At 37.2% G+C, this 12,726-nt stretch overlaps 2 protein-coding genes across 3 annotated transcripts in view; both read left to right on the forward strand.

Moving 5' to 3' along the window:
* The window catches only part of LOC306989040 (uncharacterized protein), a gene marked incomplete at its 3' end in the record, with an annotated part of 978,518 nt that overhangs the window by 814,970 nt on the left and 150,822 nt on the right, over positions 1–12,726 (forward strand). The window lies entirely within an intron of this gene.
* The window catches only part of plxdc1 (plexin domain containing 1), a 245,503-nt gene that overhangs the window by 46,352 nt on the left and 186,425 nt on the right, over positions 1–12,726 (forward strand). For both annotated transcript variants that reach the window (XR_013795634.1, XM_079595213.1), the window contains exons 3-4: positions 9,703–9,846; positions 10,008–10,077. Coding sequence is in view for 1 of the 2 variants with exons in the window: in XM_079595213.1 (XP_079451339.1) it covers positions 9,703–9,846; positions 10,008–10,077 (214 nt within the window). In the remaining variant the exon portion in view is untranslated. The remainder of the gene's footprint in view (positions 1–9,702; positions 9,847–10,007; positions 10,078–12,726) is intronic.

The raw sequence follows: 12,726 nt of genomic DNA on the forward strand, positions 1-12,726 counted from the left end.
ATGCTTAATTACTTTGGTGTTTACCAACAACATTTAATGCAATTACCCCTGTGCCAAAAAAGTTGAATATTCAATATGAGAATTTCAAAAAATTTCGACCAATATCTAATATGTCTTTTTTGGCAAAACTTCTGGAACGTGTGGTTGCTTCTGCAATCAGGTTTTCGTAAATTACATAGTACAGAAACAGCTCTGGTTAGGGTTACCAACGACTTGCTAATCGCTTCAGATTCTGGCTGTCTTTCGGTTTTGCTCCTACTTAATCTCAGTGCCGCTTTTGACACTGTTGATCATTCAATTTTAATTTCTCGTCTTGAAAATGTTTTTGGGGTTTCAAATACTGTCCTTAATTGGTTTAAATCTTACCTTTTTGATCGGAAACAGTTTGTTGCCAAGGGTGGATTTAGATCTGAGGTTAATGTTGTGCAGTCTGGTGTACCCCAGGGGTCAATTTTGGGCCCTCTTCTTTTTAATATTTATGTTTATCCACTTGGCCAGCTTTTGAGATCACTTGGTCTAAAATTTCACTTTTATGCAGATGATACTCAGATCTATATTCATTTTAGACCTAATGAAATTGTGCAAAAAATAAAAAAGAAATTTTATTTCTGAGTGTATTTCTAGGATGAAAGAATGGATGACAGATAATTGTCTCTGTCTTAACAGTGAAAAGACAGAGATTATGCTTGTTGGTTCACCCCACCAACTATGCAAAGCAGAGCCGGCTACTCTTATACTTGACGGCTCAAATGTGGAGTTTAAAACAAAATTGAGGAATCTAGGAGTAATCTATGATGCGAATCTATCATTTGAGCCTCATGTTTTGAATACTGTTAAGATTTCATATTTCCATCTTAGAAATATTGCAAGATTGCGTCCGATGCTATCGTTTACCGTTGCTGAGAGATTGATAAACACCTTTGTGTTTTCGCGTATTGATTACTGTAATGCCTTGTTAGCTGGCGTATCAAAAGCTATCTTAAACAGAATGCAGGTGTTGCAAAATTCTGCTGCCAGAATTCTCTCTAGATGTAATATACGTGACCATATTACTCCCGTTTTGGAGTCGTTGCACTGGCTTCCCATTCGTTTTAGGGTGGATTTTAAAATTTTAATGCTTACATACAAGTCACTACATGATTTGGCACCTGAATACTTGACCGAGCTTTTAACTCCATATTCTCCAAAACGTAATCTTCGTTCTTCGGAAACCGCTCTTTTAACTGTTCCCTCGACTCGTTTAAAAACAATTGGAGACAGGGCGTTTTCTTCATTGGCTCCAAAACTCTGGAATTCTCTTCCGATTGAGATTAGGCAAGCTAAATCTCTTGGTATTTTTAAGTCTAAGCTTAAGACTTATTTTTTTAGGTTAGCCTTTAATTGATTTGTTTTTATGTCTGTTTTACAGTGTATTATGTTTATTTGTGTGGTGTATCTTTGTATTTTTAATTGTTTTTGTACAGCGCTTTGAGATCTACATTTAAAGGCGCAATAGAAAATAAAGGTTATTATTATTATTATTATTATTACTGAGTTTGATAATATCATTTATTTATTTAAAATCAGTCTAATGCATTAAGCCATGTTAGCGTTTCAGATAGTCCACGAGGAGGCGGGTTTCGTGACATCATCACGTACAATAGAAGACCCATTTCATTGGCTAGGCGCCAGCCAATAGAACGGCTCCTTTAAACAAGCCGCGCATGTCAAGTCACCTTCATTTACATAGCACTTTTTACAATACAGATTGTTTCAAAGCATTTTTACAGTGATAATAGGAAATTAATGTAACAAAGATTGTTTTGGCTGTACAGTAGCTCTCGAAGAAAGTTATTGTCCAGTTTAAGTAAGTTTTTGATTGATTCACTTCGGTTGTAAAATCATTAGTTATTAGGGCCCTTTTCACGACACTACACTCAACCGAAAACAGAAAACTTTTAATACGTTCCGACCATTCATTTACACAACAGCGTGTTTGGTGGGCTGAGAAGGCAAACTTTGAAATAGGTTTTTTGAAAACAATACTTTATCATCTCCGTGCAAACGTCAAAAACGTGAAGGCATACACTATGAAGGCAGTGCCGGTCAATCATTATACTGTCGACTTGCTGTTATTCCAATTTAATTTCTCCGCATGTGAAGGTGCTGATACGTGTAGGCCTACATTGGGACTGAAGCATGCAGCTTTCTTTACATAAATAGTTAAGCATCCAAATGTTAGGCTACATCGCAAATATGGAAACTTTGGACTGAATGAGAGTTGCACGAGCCCAACGTCTGTGCAGTTTCAGTTTCGATTCAACTTAATTCGTTTAGACTTTATGTTTTAAATAAATGTTGTCTGTATACTATTATTATTATCATTATTATTATTATCTTATAGGGTAGCCTACTTATTTTTCATTCCCTTTTTGTTCTGATTGAATACCATTAACTTAAGGATTTGCTGTGGAGTGAGGGGAAGGCTAATACAGCTCAACAACGCAACAAAGTATTACACACTCAGGTCAGGTGCACCTTATTTTCTTGGAAAATACGGTAAATTATAAAATTGTGCTGTAGCTATTATTAAAAAGTGCATATAGGGACAGGGCCAGACCCACAATTGATATCCCCGATGTTTGGACCTCTGTAATTTTTCTTTGTGTGTATATAATAAAAGTTGTGAAATAATTGCCTAATATTAACTCTAATTTGGTGCTGCAAGGATATTGCACATTTTGATGATAACTGCCCTTCTCAGCTGCTTCAGTAGACTAACAGCGCTCGTCAAAGTCAAAATGTTTGAGTCAGAGATGAGTCTTATGTTCACAGAAGCTGCAAGCCGAGCGTGAATTCCCACATGACGCTTCAGTTAACGGTCAAGAAGTGCGAGATAAGATGTAAATAGCTAAAGTAAAACATTGTTTTAGATTGAAGTTTTAAACGAACGACAGAAACAGAAACTTTGGGAAAGGAAATAGCTACAGGTCAAGAGAAGCATACTGTGCCCAGGATGAGATTAACATTATTACAATGGATTCCTATTTAACACAGATATACTGTATGTTTTTTCTTTCTGCTAAACAGTGGATATAAGCTCAGTTTAACAACACAAACACATATTACACATATTGACATTATTATTGTATAAATAGGCCAGGCTATATTTGTGTACCTCGAATGTGTATTTCGAGGAATTTACCATCTATGCAAAATAATCCTTGAAACATTTCTCATTTAAAGCCATTCCTGTTTGGAATATGTGATTGTGTTTTGATGTTCATGTGAACAATAATCATATACATTCTGCATTTCCATTTTGTATGTGGATCATTCATTGTAAAATTTAAACTGTCACCTGCTTGACCAAAAATGGATGCCACTGACATGCTTTTAAAGCTATAGTTATCCAAAATATTTTTTTGCCTTAAAACACCTTAAAATGCACATGTGTAGATCAAGAAAATCTAAAATTGCCCCCGAACCCCCCTAGCAAGATCACTTTTGGGACCTCAGTAGGCTATTCAGAAAACCCTGCATACGTCCCTGGGTGGAGAACATTTGTGCAAAAATACTTCATTAACCGCTTCCACATTGTCTTTGGCCTCAATCACTGTTATAATATATGAGGGGGTCCTTGGAAATGTTTTCCCCGTGTAAGGGGTCCCTGGCTCCATAATGTTGGAAAACCCCTGTTGGCAGAGTCTCTGCTGACACTTCAGTGCTGTGTCTAAGCAAAAGTCCTTCATCTGATCTGGATACGGCACGGAGCCGGTAGTCTATGGTAAACCTTGGGATAAACAGAGAGATTAGTATTACCGTAGATGCCATTCTTCTTCTTATGTATTGAGTACATCAGGTGTTATGGGAAGTGTTCCAAATGTATGCAGCCTAACAATCATTTTTAATTATGTTAAATGCCAGGTTAAAGAGATGTGTTTTAAACTGACTGAGTGTGTCTGCTTCCCGGACAAAGCTAGAAAGACTGTTCCAGAGTCTCAACAAGAAAAGGATCTACCACCAGCAGTTGATTTCGATATTCTAGGTATTATCAACTGCCCAGAATTTGGAGATCGCAATAGGCGTGAAGGACTATAATGTGTTAAGAGCTCGCTCAATACTGGGGAGCTGAACCATTTAGTGCTTTGTAAGTAATCAGCAATATTTTAAAGGACACCTATTATGCCCCTTTTCACAAGATGTAAAATAAGTATCTGATGTCCCCAGAGTGTGTATGTGAAGTTTTAGCTCAAAATAGCCAACAGATAATTTTTTTCAGCATGTTTAAATTGTCACTTTTTGGGGCTCAGAAAAACGCACCGTTTTAGTGTGTATCCCTTTAAATGCAAATCAGCAGCTGCTGCCGGCAGTGTCAGGACAATCTCATCTGATAATATTAAAACAGAAACTCAGTAGCGGTGTTCATTTCGACCCGGAGTCAGACAATATTTTGGTTATCTACCCTAAAGTGATAAAATTCTGTTTCAAAATTTTAAGGCCAGACAATTAGTTTAAGGCTTGGTCTGTAGGGAATTCGTTTTGTTTTTGAGGTAATGAGTGTGTTTGCGTGGCGCGTGGATGATTTGCATGTCAATATCTTTTGCGCGTATGGGTGTGGTCACATTAAGCAAGCGTTAGAGAAACTGGATATCTTGTTGGTTTTATACAAATAACTTAGAGAATATTTGTTTTTGTTTTAAATCCGATCAATTAAAACTACACACTTAAATGTTTTTAAAGATATAGAGCTCATAAATGTGTGACAAGTATTCGCTGTTTTGTTTATGTTTAGAGACGTGCTCAAGAAAAAAAAGTTCACGAGACGGAGAGGCAGAAAGCACACCCTGTTAAATATCTTTATTTTACAAAAGCACAACGTTTTGTTTTGATTGTAAGTGGACACATACAAAAGTAGACATCTCACAGATTATTTAAGTCTGTATGACCATTAATGACAGAGTATTTTAAGTCTATTCAGCTGCTATGTGAAAACAATCGCGTAAATAATGCCGGCGTGATTGCCGACCCCAGAAGGTTAATACATTATAGCAATTATATTGGTGAATATTAAATTAAATGTCCCCAACTAAGCAAGCCAAAAACCAAAGGTGAAAACGACAGTGGCAAGGAACCAAAACTCCACCGGAGACAGAATGGAGAAAAAAAAACTTGGGAGAAACCAGGCTCAGTCGGGTTCTCCTCTGGCCAACGAACGAACAGTGCTGCTGATTTTTGGACCAGCTGTAGTTTGTTTATTATGCGTGCAGGGCAACCACCCTTTAGAGCATTACAATAATCTAGCCTTGAGGTCTTGAATGCATGAACTAACTGTTCCGCATTTTTCATTGAAAGCATATGTTGTAATTTAGATATATTTTTAAGATGGAAGAATGCGGTTTTATAGATACTAGAAACGTTGGTTTCAAATGAAAGATTGGTATCAAAGAGCACACCCAGGTTCCTTACCGACGACGAAGACTTGACAGAGCATCCATCAATTGTTAGACAGTATTCCAAGTTTGTACGTGCAGAGGTTTTTGTTCCAATCATTAGCAACTGTTTTTTTTTCAGAATTAAGTAGTAGGAAATTACAAGTCATCAAGTTTTTTTTTATATCAGCTATGCATTCTGTTAATTTTGTGAATTGATAAGTTTTGTCAGGGCGCGAAGAAATATACAGCTGAGTATCATCAGCATAACAGTGAAAACTAATGCCATGCCTCCTAATGAGGTAGCATCTCCCAAGGGTAGCATGTACAGGGTGAATAGCAACAGTCCTAAGTACTGAGCTTGTGGTACTCCATACTGAAATTGTGATCGATAAGACATCTCTTCATTTACTACTACAAACTGATAATGGTCAGAAAAGTATGATTTGAACCATGCCAATGCAATTCCATTAATGCCAACATAATTTTTGAGTCTATTCAACAGAATGTTGTGGTTGATAGTGTAAAATCTAGCACTAAAGTCGAGTAACACTAATAGCCACGGTTGGATGATAAGAGCAAATAATTTGTGACTAATGAGAGCTGTCTCAGTACTTCCTGCTCAGCTACTGTTCGGACGCTCTTGCTTACTGCTCCGAGCTTTGCTTTATCGCTTTTATATTTTACCTAATTTTAACTTCAGCAATTCAGCACAGTGCTCAAACGCTTTGATTACTACAAAAAAGCTGAATTATTTTATTCGACCAGCCTCCCACTGAAAGCTTACATTCGGGGAAGAGAAAACACAACTGCCTCATGGATAAGAGAAAATGCCTCTTCTGGAATCTACTTGCAGCAGTAACTGCCACAGACTTTTACAAAGGATTGCAGTTATTGAAACAAAGTTACTTGCTGGACCACCAAACCAGACGAAACGCACAACAGAACACCGTCATGGACACCCTCAGCATACAGCCGGTGAGTCCCATGAATTTAGTGCTCCTCGACAGGCCATACGGAGTGTAGATCGACTTACAAATCGACGGCACAAACAGGGAGCGAGACCCAAAGGTACTCGAGACATCAGATTGTCACGAGTATCTCATATTGCCGCAGTAGCATCCTCTACCCCAGATACGGCTCTTACAAGGATTGCAAACACTGGTCTCCTACCACCGCCTATACATCTTGAGAATAGATTTGAAGTATTAATGAATGTAAATGAGGAATCCCCAAACGTGATGAATGTGATCGAACACAGACTGAATCAGCCAGTAGCTAACACTGATTCTAACTGGCGCTTAAGGTCGAGCAGACACTTGAGCTCAGCTCAGAGCGCAGCCAAGCACAGGATTCTGATAGTGGGTGACTCCATAATCAGGAACATTAGTAGCAGGGATACAACTACGTGCTGCCTTCCACAAGCAACAACTTCTGATGTAAACCGGGAACTTGAGAACATTCTGATGAAACATATGACTGCACATCGACTCATCATTCATGTGGGGGAAAATTATATTCATAAAGAGTAGTCAGAACTCCTTAAAAAGGATTTCAATGAACTTTTTGAAACACTTAAAAGACTGAAAGTTCAAACATTCATCAGTGGACCACTCCCAGCAAGAGGAACAAACAGATTTTCACAGTTGCTTGGGCTTAATACATGGCTCCAAAAAACCTGCAATATAAAAGGAGTGAACTTCATTGACAACTTCAATCTTTTCTGGAGTCAGAGGCAACTGTTTCAACAGGATGGCCACCACCCAAACAAACTTTGTTAAAGAGTGCTAAAGGACAATATCTACTTCTCCCTCAATCATCCTTCTGCAGTGTGTGCCAAACTCAACCTGAATGGCACGCACACACCTGGATATAGTATGAATGACCACAGGACTTCACTTCAGCACCTAAATGGACATGCGGTTGACACGTCACACAAGGACAATGATAACATCACTCAGCCACAACAACCTCTGCTCACGGACACTATCTCAGCTGAGCCCTGCCCACAGAGCTCACCACAAACAGACTGTGACATACAATACTAGAACTGCTCCAAGATTCAGCACCCAAGGACGACTTCCTGGAAACCAGCCAGGGAAACCAGGACAGCATATTACAGCCTCCGATAACACCAGACACGTTATCCCTTTCTCCAGCATCTCCACTTCTGTGCTTCTCAGAGAAAATGGAAAAACTGGTGTATGCTGGAACCAAACTATCCCACTCTTTTGCAAGCCCCCCCAGACTGGCTGAGAAGATTGAGATCGTAGGTAGGAATGCAGGTAAGTATGGCAGAGAGTCTGTATCGTGTATAGACGAGATCAGACCAGGAGTGAAGGGAGAGTGCTGAATATAAAGGTGAGCTGATAATGAGATCCAGGTGACGGTGATTACTACTTAGAGGAGAGTGAGTGCAGGTGTGCGCCAAGGAGGATTCTGGGGAGTGTGGTGCAGAGACAGATGAGGAAGACAGACGGTGATTGTGACCTCGGCGTGGTGTGCCAAAATACTTAATTATAAACATCAATATTTAATTCAAAATGATCTCAAAATGCTTTGTGACATTTTGAAAAGCGGTGCATGCATTAAGGCCACTGGAACCATGAACGTAACTGAAACTGGTTCTGATTTTATTGTTTGTCGTTTAAACGTGCCTGTTGTATATCTTTATATTAAATATTTTATATGGTCTATTGGTGAAGTAATTTATAGCACTGATTACTGTGGAGGGAGGGGGGATTAAAATAATTCAGTAGAAGCAGGGATGTTTAGACCAGAAGGAAATCCCCGTCCCCCCTGGCAAATCACACCTTGCTTAAAACCATGTTTTTAAAAACTCTTTATATAGGCTATATACCCCCCCCCCCCCAAAAATAAATAAATAAAAATAAAAATAAAATAAAATAAATAAATAAATGATATAGGCTATCCTATATAGGCTACATATAAAACAAAATTTGTTTGTTTGTTTGTCTGCATTAATAATAGGCTATGGCATGCATTAATATGCTAATATAAAATATACAATAGTCCATGTTTGTTCGGGATTTGAACCTGTCATCTAAATGATCGATATGTCAATTCTACCACTCGGCCATGCATTTACTCACTGAGAAATGCCCAAACGTACGTTTCTCCAGTGTATGTTCTCCAGAGAAGCTCTCTTCATTCGTCTCATTCCTCAATAATAGTAAAACAATTATCAGCTTTATATAATTGTATTTATATACTGTATATACATTTATATAATTTATATTATATATAAATATTTTATATATAAATATAACCAATTTTTCTTAAATATATACATGATTGTGTGTGTTTTTATATATATAAATAATCATACACAGTACACACACATATATTATGTAAACACAAACTTTTATTTTGGATGTGATTAATCGCGATTAATCTTTTGACAGCCCTATTATTTAAAAAAAAAATTATCACACTGCTCCCAACGGGCAATAGGCTTATGTCGCCCACCGACGTCTAGGCGTATACAATATGAAATAAAGGCTATATTTTTCTCGTCTCTATTTTTAAATTATGATTCTATTTTTCTGTCCTAAAAAAATGTTCTATAGTATTTCATCCTTACTCTTAATTGAGCTTTACAGAGATAAAAGTATAATTTAAGGTAACAGAAAGTCAATGTTCAGGTGCTAAGATATGGCTTCTTCATTTTGCTATACGGTTGCTTGGGTGCTCTGAATGGTTGCTAGGGTGTGGCTGCACAGTTAGCATGATGATACTTACAGACTGATTTCCCATCTGAATTTACCCCATTCATGGGTCTACGACAAATGGTGCGGGACGAGTTATACTCTGATATTTTGTCCAAAAAAAGATGAAGAAAATTAATAAATATTTTTAATAACTAATCTATAACATTTTATACAATTATAAATAGATGTTTTATAAATTAAACATTTTGTCAGAAACTCTCAAGTTAATTACATGTTTGTTTGTTTTTTGTTTTTATTTTTTTTGTTTAGTTGTCTAATGGTTAGAATTATGGGAGAACCGTGATCTCTATTTAAGAAAATCCAGATGATCAAGAATAGCATTTAGCAAATCATAAATCTTTTAGGACATTGTGATATTTTTACTGGAAAACAAGAGAAAAATATTAATAACGAAAATGATTTGCAGTGCATTGTCCTTATTTTATTCTTTTGACCTCTTCTTCCTAATCCTGTTTTATTTTTTAATAACCATTCGATGATTATCCCTTTTTGAAAATTGTATGGGCATATTATTCACATTCTCTCTATTTGTCTCTAAGGAGGACTCTCAGAGGTACTACTCCTGGCACAGTTTTGGTCCTGGTGACAAACGTACACAGGAACTGTGGGTGAATCTTGATTCAGTGGATCAAGGACCTGTAAGAGTGCACACTATCCTGTCCAACACACACCGGCAGGCATCGGTGAGACAACCACACATATATTCCTGTATTTTTATGGAAATAAGCACCTGATGGGCAAATAAAACTACATTTATTGTAGCTTGCAATTATGTTGTTACTTGGCTTTTTAACTCATTTCCTTTTTCCCCCACTATCTCCTCCTCTATATTTCGATTTGCTAGCGGGTGGCACTAACCTTTAACTTCCTTTTCTATGGACACCAAGTGAGGCAAATCACCATAGCAACTGGAGGTATTGTATATAGACTCTGTTCACCTATCTCCTCTATAACGCAATGTAGAGCATGTCAGACTGGTTTGTGTTTGCCTTAGCCTTAGCAAACAGGCACAACCGAGGAAGTGGCTCACCAGAGATGTTTCTGTTAGCTCTTTTGTCGTATTCAAGACTGATAAGTTCTTCCTTTTTTAGGTTTAGCTCATTTAACTAAATGGAAGTTACAGGGTTTTTAAAACCCTCTGGGGCTTGAGGTATTTTCTGGGTCCTGGAGGTGTTCTGACATGCTCTGACATTTGTGCTTATTTCTGTTACTTGTGACATTTTCATGGCTAAAGTCTTATTACACTGTATTCAGCACAAACTCTGCTACAATAATATGTCAGCAGCATGTATGTAAAAGTTTGTAACTTCGAGATAATGACATTTATGCGTGGTTTGTGAAAATAACAAAAAAGTGTCACTGAAATAAGGTCATGAAACCCAAACTGATTATTTCTTCACAAGACTTTTGAAAATTGTATCACATAGCCTAGAATATTTGCTCCAAAACTATGTGAAAATCATCCTGACTACTCATTCAGATAAGACAATATATTGTTTTAAAATTTGTTAGACATGTCTTGTGTAAGAAAGCTTATGCGAGTATATGTAAACCACCCATGAATATTGAGTGTTTCACACCTGAGAAAGACAAAGACCCTCCCATAATGGCCCTATTAGGTGCTATCAGGTCCTATGAGGAATCTTGCACAAAGAATGAGGAGATTTAAAAAAGAATGGCTTTTTGATTGTTTGGATTTATTTACAACACAACATAATCCAAAGATACCCAACAAATGACAAAAAAAGCACATTATTTAACACACTGAACTAAAGACAGAGACTTAACTAGTCACACACCTTTGTGTCATTCCTGAAACATAGTACATACCTGTCATTTCCAAGGTGTTTGATTTTTCACTTTACCACGCTCATGCTCATGTTTAAGTCAGCAGGACTCATCTGTGGGGCATATGGTCCCTAAAAAAAGAGAAAGAAATAAAAAATAAAATAACATGTGAATGCTGATATCAAGAGAATCTAGGGTTGCACGATTTTGGGAATACATTTTGGATTTGTTCTGGTTAAAATTGCTTTTTAAAATTTACCAAATTTACACAGATATATATATATATAATGAACACTAGGTTTGTTGTGCCTTGTAGGCATATACGTGCAGGGCTGCATAAAATAATAATAACAATAGTATAGCAGGCATCGTTAAAAAGGAACACTTAAGTAACACTACATTAGAGAAAAATATATTGATTATCATATGTTACTTCAAATGTTTACAATCGATATGACGTTATGAAATGAGATTGGAGTAAAAACATGAAGCCTAATGTTTGGTGCATTTTGCTTTTCAAATGCATGTCACGCGACTGACTCAAACTCACAGCGCGTGCAGAGAAGATTTACTGAAGCATCGAGCAACAGTTCAACTGCAATGTGAAGTTTATGCAACAATAACACTAACTAATATAATTCAGAATTATTTCTTACCTTAACCTTTCTTGTCTTCAAATCGCGTTCTTCTTCTTCTGGTGTAAATCCAATAAGCTCACAGCTAGCGTGTCTTCCAAACTCGACGAACAGTAGAGGACTGATGAAGTTTGGTGCTTTGTTTTTGAGGTAATGAGCAGGTTGGCGTGACGCGTGGGCGATTTGCATGTCAATATCTTTTGCGCGAGTGGTCACATTAAAACTAATGAGCAAGCGTTTGAGAAATCTTGTTGGTTTTATACAAATTACTTAAACAGGGAATATTTTATTTTTGAATCAGATAATTTAAAACTACACACTTAAATGTTTATAAAGATATATAGCTCATGAATGTGTGACAAGTATTCGCTGAGTTTTGTTTATGTTTAGAGACATGCTCAAGTAAAAAAAAAATTACGAGACGGAGAGGCAGAAAGCACACCCTGTTTAATATCATTATTTTAGAAAAGCACAACGTTTTGTTTTGATTGTAAGTGGACACTATGCAATTGTTTGGTTTTAGCCAGGTTTCTGTCAAACAGCACATCTAGGTCATGGTCTGTAATCATATCATTAACAATAAGTGCTTTTGATGTGAGAAACCGAGCTTTATCATTTGTTAATTTGTTATTATATCTGTTTTTTATTTGTTAACATCAATACAATTTTTACCCTTAGATGGGTTTGGAATATTTTTGTATTTTCTAATTTGAGGAACAGACACAGTCTCTATATGATGATATTTATCTGACCTGGGTGACGTTAGACAGCAACAGGAAATTCAAATGAAAATGCAGATGCCAAGTATAAGTTTAGCATTGATATATTTCCACTCGCTGAACACTAACAACTGAGCTCTTGAGAGTTTTGCTCTCCTACAAGCGATCATTCAGCTCAGCAAACCTGTGTGTGACGTACTGTAAACTCTAGTGAAGGGGTGCCCAATCCTGCTCCTGGCTATCGACTGTCCAGCACAGTTCATCTCCAACCCTAATCAAACACACCTGCCTTTAATTTTCAAGTGATCCTGATGTGCTCTGAAGACCTTAATTGGTTGCTTCAGGTGTGTTTGATTAGGGTTGGAGATGAACTGTGCAGGACAGTCGATCGGCAGGAGCAGGATTGGGCACCCCTGCTCTA

The sequence above is a fragment of the Phoxinus phoxinus genome, assembly GCF_949152265.1.
Source record: "Phoxinus phoxinus genome assembly, chromosome: 21".
Taxonomy (NCBI): Eukaryota; Metazoa; Chordata; class Actinopteri; order Cypriniformes; family Leuciscidae; genus Phoxinus; species Phoxinus phoxinus.